Source organism: Aquila chrysaetos, chromosome 9 (assembly GCF_900496995.4).
Source record: "Aquila chrysaetos chrysaetos chromosome 9, bAquChr1.4, whole genome shotgun sequence".
Taxonomy (NCBI): domain Eukaryota; kingdom Metazoa; phylum Chordata; class Aves; order Accipitriformes; family Accipitridae; genus Aquila; species Aquila chrysaetos.
Window position 1 is genome coordinate 39539267 of NC_044012.1, and position 12305 is coordinate 39551571.

The 12305-nt window shown below is 35.8% G+C and overlaps 1 protein-coding gene across 10 annotated transcripts in view; it reads left to right on the top strand.

The window, feature by feature from the left end:
• The window catches only part of CABIN1 (calcineurin binding protein 1), a 124561-nt gene that overhangs the window by 41191 nt on the left and 71065 nt on the right, over window positions 1-12305 (top strand). For all 10 annotated transcript variants that reach the window (XR_005933134.1, XM_030024446.2, XM_041125736.1 and 7 more), the window contains 2 exons: window positions 4881-5063; window positions 7172-7509. Coding sequence is in view for 9 of the 10 variants with exons in the window: in XM_030024446.2 (XP_029880306.1) it covers window positions 4881-5063; window positions 7172-7509 (521 nt within the window). In the remaining variant the exon portion in view is untranslated. The remainder of the gene's footprint in view (window positions 1-4880; window positions 5064-7171; window positions 7510-12305) is intronic.

The following is a 12305-nucleotide window of genomic DNA, read 5'->3' on the forward strand; positions in this document are numbered from 1 at the left end:
ACAGTTTAGGTAACAAGGTTTACGGTATGTGGTCCACAGGGCTTATGGTGCCCATGGGAGAATGCTGGCACAGAGTAATGGCTAGTGAAGTACTGAGCTGTTTTTTTTCCTGTTGTATTTTGAAATTAAATAGTCATTTAGATTCCCCAAAGTTTAACACAACTTTTTACTGTTAATTGGTAGGCATGCAGGTGTTGTGCCTGAATGCTAATGGAGCAGTAACAATGACATGGTAATGGCTTTTTCTGGTATGGAGGAATAGTGGGGAATAGGGATTTTTTAAGTCAACCCAGTAAACCTATTTCATTCAGGATAAGATTAATCTTAAAATGCTCTTAAGCATAAAATTAAGTCAAATGGACTACAGGTATTTTTCTAAGACAGATGTGTTTCAGTAATGATAGTTACTTAAATATCCAAGTGACTGACAGGATTTAATTGTGATACAATGAAGGTCTTGGCAGTATAGATGAACATAAAAGTTCTTTCTTCCCAATGACATCTTTCCAATAACAATATTTTTTTACTGATGTCTTGGGAAGTTAACAAGATTCTTCCTTTTGACCTTTTTACATTTTCTGTCCAGAGCTGTTCTTTTTCACCTGTTGACAGAGTAGGTGATACAGTCTGACATGGAAATCCCTGAAATGTCACAATTTGAGTACATTATGAGGAATGAGTTTAAAAAAAAAAAAAAAGGCTCTCAAGTGCCGTTTCCTTAATCTTTAGAAATAAACACGAAATATTTAACTTTACATCGAATAGTGATTTCAGCTCATCATGTTGGAAATCTTCCTGAAACTTAGGAGTCATGCAACAAAGTAATGACGCAAAATATAATAACACCAAAGAGAGAATCTGGTATCAGGACATATTTTTAACAGGAATTCTGTTGCAGTTGCTTGTGCACAATTTAGTAGACCTTTTTCCCTATTCTCTTTTCTCTATTTCCATGACAGATAATAATTTTGGGACATTAATACCCAGTTGTATTTTTATCTTAGCTTTTGAAATAATAGGAAACTTTACAGGAAGCGACCCCAAAAGACTATTTAGTCCTTGATTTATCATTTGCTTATAACTGAGGGATTACTTCAGCTTTTTGGAAAAGCTTGTCTTATTGCTATTGCCAGATGGAGGAACTTAGAAAATACCTTAGGTAAACAAAATACTAAAATCAGTAATTTTTTAACTCTTAAATTACACTGAGTTGCATTAAATTGTCTTTAATTATAGCAGAAATTATTAAAAAGCACGGATGTTCTCTTCGATTTGCATCTTTCAAAATGACAGGTATCAATAGCAGTTGGGAATCTGGAATTAATTCTCATGTCTCACGGGCTGCAGTGGTCTTTGGCATGTAGGTTGAATAACACTAATGACTGTCTCAACTACAGTCAACTTACCAGATGAAGGAAAAGCTGAAGGAAAAACACAATGAATGTAAAAATATATGCCATGTGTCTGTCTAGTATATATAAAAGATATTTGTGAGTTAGGCTAGAAAAGCATAATACTTTCATGTATGAAAAATATGTAGGGTTTTGTGTTTTTTTTGTTTTTTTTTTTTTTTTTTTTTTTAAAAAGCAGAGTTAGGATGTGACTTGGTGCAGTTGCCATGAGTTCTGCATTACATACTGCAGTGTTTAGGTATTGACAGAGCTTTTTTATTGTATTATATTATATTATATAATTATTATATTAAGGTACATCTTGGGTAACCTAGCTATTTGTCTGCCAGTCCTTGAGAACCTCCAGCAATTCTATAGGTTCTTTATGCAATTTTTTTAACTGTATGTAACAGATAAGCTAGAGATTAAGGAAAAAAAACAAAAAAAAAAGCAATTTTCTTGCTGCAATTAAAACCTATTGCCTCTTGCTCTGTACTTAGTGAATATGAAAAGCAATTACTGTATTTTTATTTTGGTTAATTGTATGTATTTGGAAATTCTCCCTCATCTTTTTGATGATAAATAAGTCCAGTTCTCCCAATGTTTTTCTTATATGCCATCTCATTAATTTCCTCATCATTTTTTTTCCTCTCCTCTGAATTCATTCTAGTTATTCAGTGTCTGTATTTGGGACGCACATTTTAAAAAAGACACCATAATTAAGCTTAATTTTCATTAGTGCTCAGTAGAACAGGAAGACTCTTACGTATTTTTTCTGTGAAGTTACTGATTATACATTCAAGTGTGCTAGCTTACTGAATTGCTTTTACAATAGCATGACATTTTGGCCATTTCTGGCTTGAGAATCACTAATTCTTTACAGGCACATGTGAATATATGTGCTGGGATACACACACATTTTCTGCTACTGATCTTGTTACCTTTTAGGTGCTTATAAATGCATTTATTTATTTATGCTCAAATAATTCTGTGGAAAATGAAGGCCAGCTGGCTAATAGCTTTGACCTTTTATCCTTTGTAAAGATAGGTACTACACTTTGTTTTTCATTCCATGGAACTTTACCAATCCTCTGTGACTTCTGAGAAATTAATACTAATAACTGGTGGCTGCTGCTAATTTCTGAAATACTGCGGTGTTTTTTATCAGGCCTGTTTAGTTTGAAAGCATCTACTGCATTCAGGAAGTATCTAAAATAATAGGAAGTTGTCTCAATAGTAGTCTTCCTCTGTTTTTCAGTGATTAAGGAGCCAAATGTTAATATCATTATTATTTTTTATATAGTTAATGTGTTGAAAGAAAAGGAGAGTGAACATACATACCTAGAGCTACACTCATTTTAGTAGAAATTTCAAATAAAAGTAGCTAGCTAATTGTAAGGTGCTATTTACATTTGTTCCCCATAGGGAAAAGCTTCCCTGTCATGCATACGTTTGAAATTCAGCATGCTCAGTCATTGTCTGTCTTTGCATGCTGGGAAGTTAGTGTCATTTCCTAGTGATCTGATATCGTTCTCGCATATTGGTCTAGCAGATCTTGATTTACATTCTAATGCTTCATCTGTCATAACCCACACATCAGAGCTGACCTCCAGGCTTATGGCAACATTTGGAAATTTGCAATTTTTTTTTTCTTTCCCTAGATGAGTAATTCAGCCTCTTTGTCACAGATGCAGAAACTTCCTTTAAAAAAAATATCAAGGGAGCTACTGTAAATGTTTTCCCTGATGCCAACTGGGAGTTCAATAGTATCCATTTGTACCACAGAAGGTTATTAAAGCTTTATAAATGAGTCATTTAAAGCTTGACTGACCTCTCTTCAGAATCCTTCCCTTCCCATTCTTTATAATTATATTCTTTCTGTATAAAACTTGTCATCATTAACCAGCTATATAACTTCCAATTATGAAGCAAATACTGTTCCCCCATTCTTTTTCAAGATACAGTTTTATTAAGATCTGTTCACTGAAAGGGAAGGTTTTCTTTGTGTGGTAGTGAAAAGCCTACGGAGTGCATCAAATTTGGTTTAAATTTGTTGGAATCCTAATAAGCAGAACCTGATCTGCAAGCTGAAGGTCTGCAGAGGGATTTATCTTGATAAAATAAATTCATAGGAGACCCTTAGCTCTCTCCTGAACAAGTGCAATTCAGATGGAACAGAAGAAATTTAATTAAATTATCAGCTCATCTCAAAGCAAGGGCTTTTGCTTTTTTAATTTTCTTTCTTGATCTTATCAAGAAAATTAATGAATAAGAATGCAGTGGAACTACCTAGACAATGGAGGTAACATGCCTCTTGGTTAAGCTATTCCTATATCTTAAGCAGAAACTGGAAATTAATCTTTTGTGTGACAGATTTAGACAGAATTGCCTATATTGGAATTTTGTGTTGGACGCTGAATTGTGTTGGCACAATATTACAGAAAAATGCCAATTTCCCATCTCAGTAGGAATATGCGTGCATCTTTCTGTTGGAGATACTAAACTGCATTTTCTAGTCATGCAGGCTTGCGTCTGATTACCCTTGATGGAGAAGAACTTGGGTTATATCGGGCAGGTTTCAGACATGGGTGGAAGGTTTTCACTTGCCTGTTTGTTCTCAGGTGTGAATTTTATCCCCCATGATAAAGTCATGATCCTGTACAATTTCTTCTGTGCTGTAACAGCTATCAGCAGATTGACAACTTAGTTGTAACCGTAATGTAGTCAGCAGCCAACGTACACTACTCCACTCTCTCAAGACAAAGTCACTTCTTCTGTCTACTGCCTTGAAGTCCAAGAGTTTTCCTATCTATCTTAGACCTGGTTCTTTGATGGATTGTTTATTTGCCATATCAAATCACCTTTCAGAACATTTGGTGAACAGCATCTAACACCTGAAGGATAGATGGCATCAGTGAACACTCCTGTAAGTCTCTGCCCTCTAATGGTACTGGTTTTTCTGTCCTTCACAAGTAATTTTTACCAGTATTGTTGTTCATGGTTTTCTCTTGTCAACTGAGCTTTGCTTGTGTCAGACTGAAAATTATACTGGGTGCTTTTCAAGGTAAATGGCACGGTAAACCTGGGAAATTTTATAGGATCATACTAGCTGAAATATTGCGTCCTCAGCCTAACTGCTTTTGAAAGTTGAGCATCATTGCTTTTGAATCAAATTCCAAGATTATATTCTAGGAAGAAATGTGGTGGGGCTGGGACCTCTCTATTACATTAGCGTTAAGTAATACCTAGTGAAAGAAGACTGGGGTTTTAATTTCTTAGCACAAAGAAGTGAGATGAAAATGATAAGTTGAAGTAGACAACTTAAAAGAAAATAAATACCTTTTAGACAACAGAATTGGTGGTTGTTAAGGATCCTGTATTGCACTTGTAAGAGGTCTGCAGAGTGGCTGCGGTTTTATGTTGCTGTTACCAGCAAGTAACGGCTTGATGAGTATGAAATGGTGCATTCCTTCCTTATCTCTTTTGCAGAGAGGAGTCAGGATAGCACTGCAGCCGTGCTGTCTGACTCCAGTTCCACACAGGATATGTTTAATGAGCCTGCCAGTTCTCAAGACAGCCTGAGGAAGACTTACACAGAGAAGAGGATTTCTACTACCTGTGCTGATACACTGATGCCCAGCAAAGAGACCCTGGGATCTACAGAGGAAAAGAGTATGCCTGATCTAATAATGTCAGCTGATATATTCTCATTAAAATGTTTCTTCTGGCATGGAGAAATACTGAAATAAACTGCACTGTGACTGAGGATTTTAACTAGGCATTATTGCTGCTTGTATGTGTGTAGCTTAAAATTGGAACTGTGCTTTGCTTATATGGCTATCATCCCAATTTGTACTACCTGTTAAACCTTACAAAGAAAAGAATAATGATAAACTGCTGTCTGTGGTGGCCCTTTGACTGGCTTGCCTTCTTTTAGGTTATTATTTACTCTTTTTTTCAGTGTTTCACATCTCTAAATAATTTAAGTAGTTATTTGAAGATAATCTCAAGCAAAACAGTTGTTTTTCTTTCCCCAGGTATAGGTGCCCTTTTTGTTCTGGCCCATTAGCAGCTTGATATTCAGTACACAGAAGAGCACAAGTAGTGGAATTAGATGTTTTATTCCATTGGATACTTCAGTGGAGAAGCAGAATTGCTCTCTACCAGATTTTTCCATGTATAATAGTACTAAGTGTTCTGTACTCCATGGGAAAAATTGTTTCAAAATCCATTAGCTGGAATTTCCCTGTCTGATGTTTGTACATTTGGATGTGGCAGTAGATAGAGAGGCTGGACTTCAGCAGGGAAAGACAAATAAGACCAATGTCTAAATTTTGCCCACCTTTCCGGGTTGTGGCCCTTTGTGGGATGTTAAGTCTTTTTTTGCAGTTCATGCTATACTTTAGTCTTTTCCAATTTCATAGATCCAGAAACTGTGGTATGTGGATAGCCCTGATTCACTTCACTGATCTCTCTCACTAGGAACAACTGCTGACTAGTGATCTTGTTCACAGACTTGGATTAGCTTGGTTTCTTGTTTTTAAGAATATTTTACTTCAGTCTTGCCTAAGCTAGGGAAGTCTGTGGTGATGTTTGCATCAATATGGTGAAATAGATGGCAGTTCCTAGTTTTGTAAAGTAGTACTTACATAATCACTAAATCCAGTAATCTTTTGGGTACTAGACTAAAAACATGTCTCTCTTCCAGGCTTGCAGTGAGTTGTGTTATTGTCATCAGTTGTCTGTCAGAAAAACTGTGTTGAATGCATTCTTACATTACTAACATTTATTAGAATAAAAGTTGTATTTTTCCATAAAGCTATCTGTAGAGTAAAATTATAATGGACACATAGATTGTGCAAGTAAATTTTGAAAAATTTCTGTTCTGGAAAATAAGTTTGATTCAAAGTTCAGCCTTATCAGAGAAAAAGTAACAGAGCAGCTTTGTACTTGAGGATGAAGTATACTTTAGTATATCTGTAGCCTGCTAGGAGATAAGATCTAATGTAAGAGGCTCTTTATCCTAGCAAAGACAAAGACACAGTAAACTTCCATGACTAAAAATCAAAGGTAAAAAAATTAATCTGCATGTAGCATGCATGTTTTCAGTAATAATGACTAGCTAACAGGAAACATGGAAGCTCTTACTGTGTCAGATCTTTTCTGAAGAAAGATTTGGTATCCCTCAAGAAAAGATGGGTCAATTGAGCCATGAGTTACCAAGTTAATCGCAAAAATATTTGGATGGAACTGTAGGTCCTACATTATCCAGAAGGCCAGGTTAGCTGCTGCTAATCATTCTGTCTGAGCCTAAATTGTATTCTGGAATTGTGTTCTTCTGGGTAGATTGTTAAGCATAATAATATATTTCACTTGGTAGGATGGCTTTAATTTTCTGTTCCTTCTTCCTTTCTTTGCAATAGAATTTTACTGAATTTACACTTTCATTTTGTTGCTGTCCCCCCTCCTCCCCCATCTTCCAACAGTATATAAAATCCTGCATTGTGTAAGGTGTGCTGATTTCTTACTATAGCTCAGGGAAAAACCCAAATAAAGACAATGGAGAGACCAGTGTGTGGCTCTGTTAATGAGATGAAGATTACTTATTCATTAAACATCAGGAATAGTCATAATTGTTTCAGGAACCACTCAATAATTCTGTCTATGCCTTAATGAAGAAAAGGATTACCATTTGTTGTATTTAATTTTTGTCATTTTGTATATTTTATTTGCCATTTTATCATTTTCATTGTCACTTTTGTCTTCTCTTAATGTTCCAGTTGCAGGAAAGTCAGAAGAGCTGCTGGAGAGCTCAGAATCTTACCATCCTGCTGAACCTACTGGCCAAAAGATTCTGGTGGATCCTCAGTCTGCTTCTGGCAATCCCATCAAAGCTGCAATCCCCCCACCCTCACAGTGGGACTGCAAAAAGAAAGCTGAACCTTGTGGAGATGCATCTGAATTTCCTCATGGTCTTCCAGCAGACCTTGAGGAACAGCGGAAGTTCCTGACAGAGCAGTGTATTGCCTCTTTCTGTTTGTGTCTCAGCCGCTTTCCCCAGCACTACAAGAGCCTCTACAGATTGGCATACCTGTACACATACAGCAAAACACACAAGGTAAGCAGACCATTAATACAAAGCTGACTAACTGTGTTTATTGCCCGAGTAAACAAACTGTATTGTCATTTGTACTAATTCAGAAATCTCAGTGTTAAAATACAGTAGGTAAGTTCGTTTAATGCAGTTTGGTTTGGAACTGTGCTCTGGGAAGTCTTCAGCTCCTAGGTTGTCTGATTCATGTGTGTGAGGCCAGTTGAGTAGAAAATTTCTTTTTTTATTACAGAGCTAAGTGATTTTTTTGTCATTCAGCAGAGAATTACCTTTTAGATATGTCTCTTAAATTAAGATCTTCTTGTGAATATGACAGCAATTATTTATTTTACTGAATAAGTGGGCTGAAAAGTGACTTGGAAGGAGAAATTCATCAGTATTGGTGTAAACACGTCATGTGACACAGACTTTCTGGGTATCTTGGGTCTTTGTCTGTAGAATGAAAGTTTTCCTGTTGTCAGAGCGTAGAAGTCATCTTGAGTAAGAAAAAATTATTTACTGTTTAGAAATCACCGAGTGAAAGTCAGTCAGAGATCCTACTGCTCACGAGCCAGTGATTTTGGATTAAACAGGAATAACAATGTCTTGGTAACTGTAATAGTGTCAGTTCCTATTTGAGGTCAGGGCAAAATAACTTGGTTCCTCCAGCATGACCCTTGCATATTCTTCATCATAAAATTAATTTCAAAAGCCTTCTATGAATTATCATTGTTTTGGTTTTAGAATTATGTCATTCTTTATTTTACTTCTGCATACTTCTGTTATTATAATCCTTTGTCTTTATGAAGTATCAGTTAGTAAAATGCTTATGAATAGTATGTTGAAATTATCAGAATCATTTCACTAATTGTCATAATCAAGGTTTGAACTCACAGATTTCGTATTTGTAAGTCTTATTTTATGTCATATGCTGTGCTGCATGGCTTCCTGAATTCTCTTCTCCACCAGTACTGAAGCTTGTGTGAATAATAGGGAAGGGAAGGTAATGGAAACAAATCGTACCCCTTGCCTCATAGTAGAAAAGCAATCAACAGTACTGCTGCAAGTTGAGCAGTAGCATGTCTTACCAATCTACTGAAGGTGATGCATATTCCATTTGGCTGTACAGTGATTATCCAGAAAAATGTTACCATTTTTTTAAAGATAGCTTGTTTTGAAAACATTCTTATGCTGTTTGTATGTGACAGTTGTTAATTTTTCCATGGAGCTAATCATTAATAGGAGCCGTAGATTCCTGCAATCTGTCATTACTGTTGCTGACAAATGATTTTGTATTAACATTCAACAAAAAAGGCTGCCTGTTTTCAATTTATTGGTTCAAATAACATGTCCTTGCCTGAGGAACTACTTGCAAAATATTTTCTTCTTTTTATTTCCTGATGAAGCCTTCTCTTTTGCTTTTTGTATCTCTTCTTATATAAATACCAACTTAACAATTTGTAATATTTTTCTGTATGAAATATACATTGTTGTCTAAACCTATCTCCTCTTGGAACTCAGAAAAATTGAATGTTGCCTGTTTGAGACTAGTAGTTACCAGGTTGGCTTCAACTAGCATTGTTGGGTTTTACTGTCCTTTTTTATTACTTCTCTGCGTAACAAACAACTACTTAACACTGCAGAAAAAACTTCTGACTGATACGTGTATACTACATACTTTTATGAGGTTGTAATTTTCTTTCTTTGATGACTCATTCAGGTTCTTTTGTAGAGCAATGTCAAATGTCTGTGTTTTAATGGTACACTAGTATGTCTTCAGTGGGAGTTATGCTCCTGAACAAACGTAAAACACAAAATGCATCTATGCATTTTCAGGAGTAACTGGAGTAAGAAGTATGCTTAGATGTACTGATGATAAGCCTGATTTAAAAAATTAGATAAATTACATCAGGTTGAGTTGCTGTGGGGGAAGAGTGGATTACTGGTAAATTTTAGAAAGCTGAAATTAATTTTTAAATGCATATAGCCATCTTGGAAAATTCAGCATTTATGTACCAGTGCCAGGAATTTGTATGAAGAATTTAGACTGATGGCCAAAATTCATGGTTGGCTGGGAAAGGAGAGGATTGGCAGGTCTCCATAGTGCATAGAAAAACAAGTTTTCCATATGCAATCTGTTTTCTCCCATTTTACAGGTTTTGCTGTTGTGGGATTAGTAAAAATAGTTGTTCAGTGCTTTTTTTAACATCTTTTCAAAATCTTTCAACATTTTGTTTGGCTATGTGTTCTGTTTTTTTTTTTTCCCCCTGCAAAATCCTGCTTACTATTTGGACGCTATTTCTCTTTGTTTTATGCTGTTACCAGAGCAAATTTGTACATAGCTGGTTCTTGCTGGAGTAAATGTGCAGAAAAGTGAGGATGAATTTTCAGAAGTTACTTCGTTGCCAGTTTGGGCAGTAGTTTTAGCTTCCCATTCACCTTGTCTCTGTCTTGAAGTAAAGTCTTAATCCTTTGTGATATTTACCTCCAAAATGAGTGTTGGCACGGTTTGGAAGGAGAAGATAGGACTTGGCAAGACGCTGTTCGTCAGTATAACTAAAAAGTTTTGTGAAAAGTGTTTGCCTTATGGTCCTTATGGATCAGTACGTAGAACTGGTCTGATGGTCTGCCACCAGCAGATTGTCAGGAAATAAAAATATTTACCTACATGCTTTTTTTATCTTGAAATAAAAACCACTCTAAATCCCAGAAGAATCTGCTCACAGATAGTTTGTATGACTTAGGTTTTTTAAGTTTGTATCTTCTATTATGTGCATTATTAACAGAGCCCTTAATGGGGAAATTTGTCAGGTATAACATAATGTCAGTAGCATGACAGTTTAGTCAAACTAGGCATAATACATTCTTGTAAGAACTACAAGATTATATATATATGTAGGTTTAATATATACTTGGAGACAGGCATAATCTGTAAGCATAATAGATGTAAGCATTTCAAGTAGCAACAGTTTGATAGTAGTTCATTCAAAAGGCTACTCTTCAAGGTCAATAGTCTTTTTATTTTGCTTTTATTTGATGCAGTAGCACTAGGGTTTTTTTGACACAAAGCCTTCTAACAGACTATAAAAGAAAAATAGAGGGAAGGATTAAGGTATAGCAGGATATTTTCTACACCTCTCAGCCGCACTTCATGGAGTTTCCAAGTTAGGTAAATGTGGCTTCTGACACTATCGAGTTAAGGGGTATCCATCTCAGGTGACTCAGATTTCCACTTGGTTGACCATAAGAGATTTTCCTTTTCCACTTTAACAACGCTGGTAAACTTTTTTGCAAGTTATTGTACCCTGTCAGTCATCTTGTCTTTGAATCTTGGGGTGATAAAGATGTGGGAGGCAACAGCTGAAGTGGAAAGAGTACTTCATAATTGCCCTGAGTCAGACAGCCAAATCCAGCATTTCAGACTGGCAAGCAGTATGCCAAGAAGAATAAATCCTTTTTGCTATGTCCTGGATCCCTTCACCCACTCCTAATAACTTCATCAGCTAAAAACCAAGCAGAGCAGACTCTGAAATCTAATGAGTTGAGACCTGCTCAGGCGTATTTACTAGGAATAACTGATCATGCTGATTTAGGGGAAGGGTAGTGGAAAATCTGTAACTACGTCTTTTATTCCTATTAGTTTTGATTGTGTGAAGTTACCATGTAATTGCCTCATTTGTCTGAATGATCTTTTTTCCTCCTAGCTAGGTTACTGTCATCATCTTGTTCAATAAAAGCCTATGAATTATACGTACTGAATACATGTTATGGATGGTCAGTTTAATGTGCACAGCAGATCACCAGAGCATGATGCTACACTTAATGATTTCTTAACATTTTCATTGTAAAACTTAGATTCAGGAATACATCCCTAGCTAAAATTTGTTTAGACTGGGATTTTATATTTAAGCTTTGTAGTGGTAGCTTTCTTAAGGGTTTTGTTTTCCTTTAATTTTTATGTGATAGTTTTAACTGTAAGATTCAGATTGCCACACATTAGGCAGTTTTTTACTTCATTTTCACACTTGGAATTTACTTATGTTTCTGATGACTATGATTGGCATAAAATAAAGCATTTATGTGCCTGGATCTTGGACATTATGATAGGCTTATTTTTGCTGGATTCTGATTTTATTCGAAACAGGATGACTTTCACAGAAGACCAGATTTTTGTAGTTTTTTTTCTGGTTTGTATTTTCTTCTGTACATATTTCAAAGTATTTTGCAGGCTTAGGTTAACAGGATTACAGAAATACATATTACAAAAGAAATACCGTAGGAAAAAGTTAGTATAGAGTTAAGTTTACATACTTTGCTTGCTTCAATCTTAATTAAATTTGACACTCAGTGATAATAATTAAATTTACTGGTTCTCCTGACTAGCCAGAAAGTGCCTTGTGATGTTTATGAGTGAACATGTATTTGTTCCATACCAAAAGAAAACTATCCAAATCCCCTCAACTGTCTTACACTATAATCATGAAGGTCCTGTATAAGTACCTATATCAGCTCTCTGAATGAAGGATTTTTGACATCCGTAAATATCTGGTTAGTATTTCTAGTGTTCAGTGCTTTTACATATGAATCCATAATCAGCATTTTGCTAGAGGGGATGCTCTAATTCTGGTAAGACATTGGAGATTTCTGCACGATTACTGTCATTAGGACAAAAGCACTTATGATTGAGCAGGGCTTTTACTGTTTCACCAGAGTCTTGTAAAGAAAATAATCTGGAAGACAGGGTAAGAACTTTGATAATAACACCCTCCCCCTACTTCCCCCCCCCCCCCCCCCCCCCCCCAAAAAAAAAAAAAGATATTACA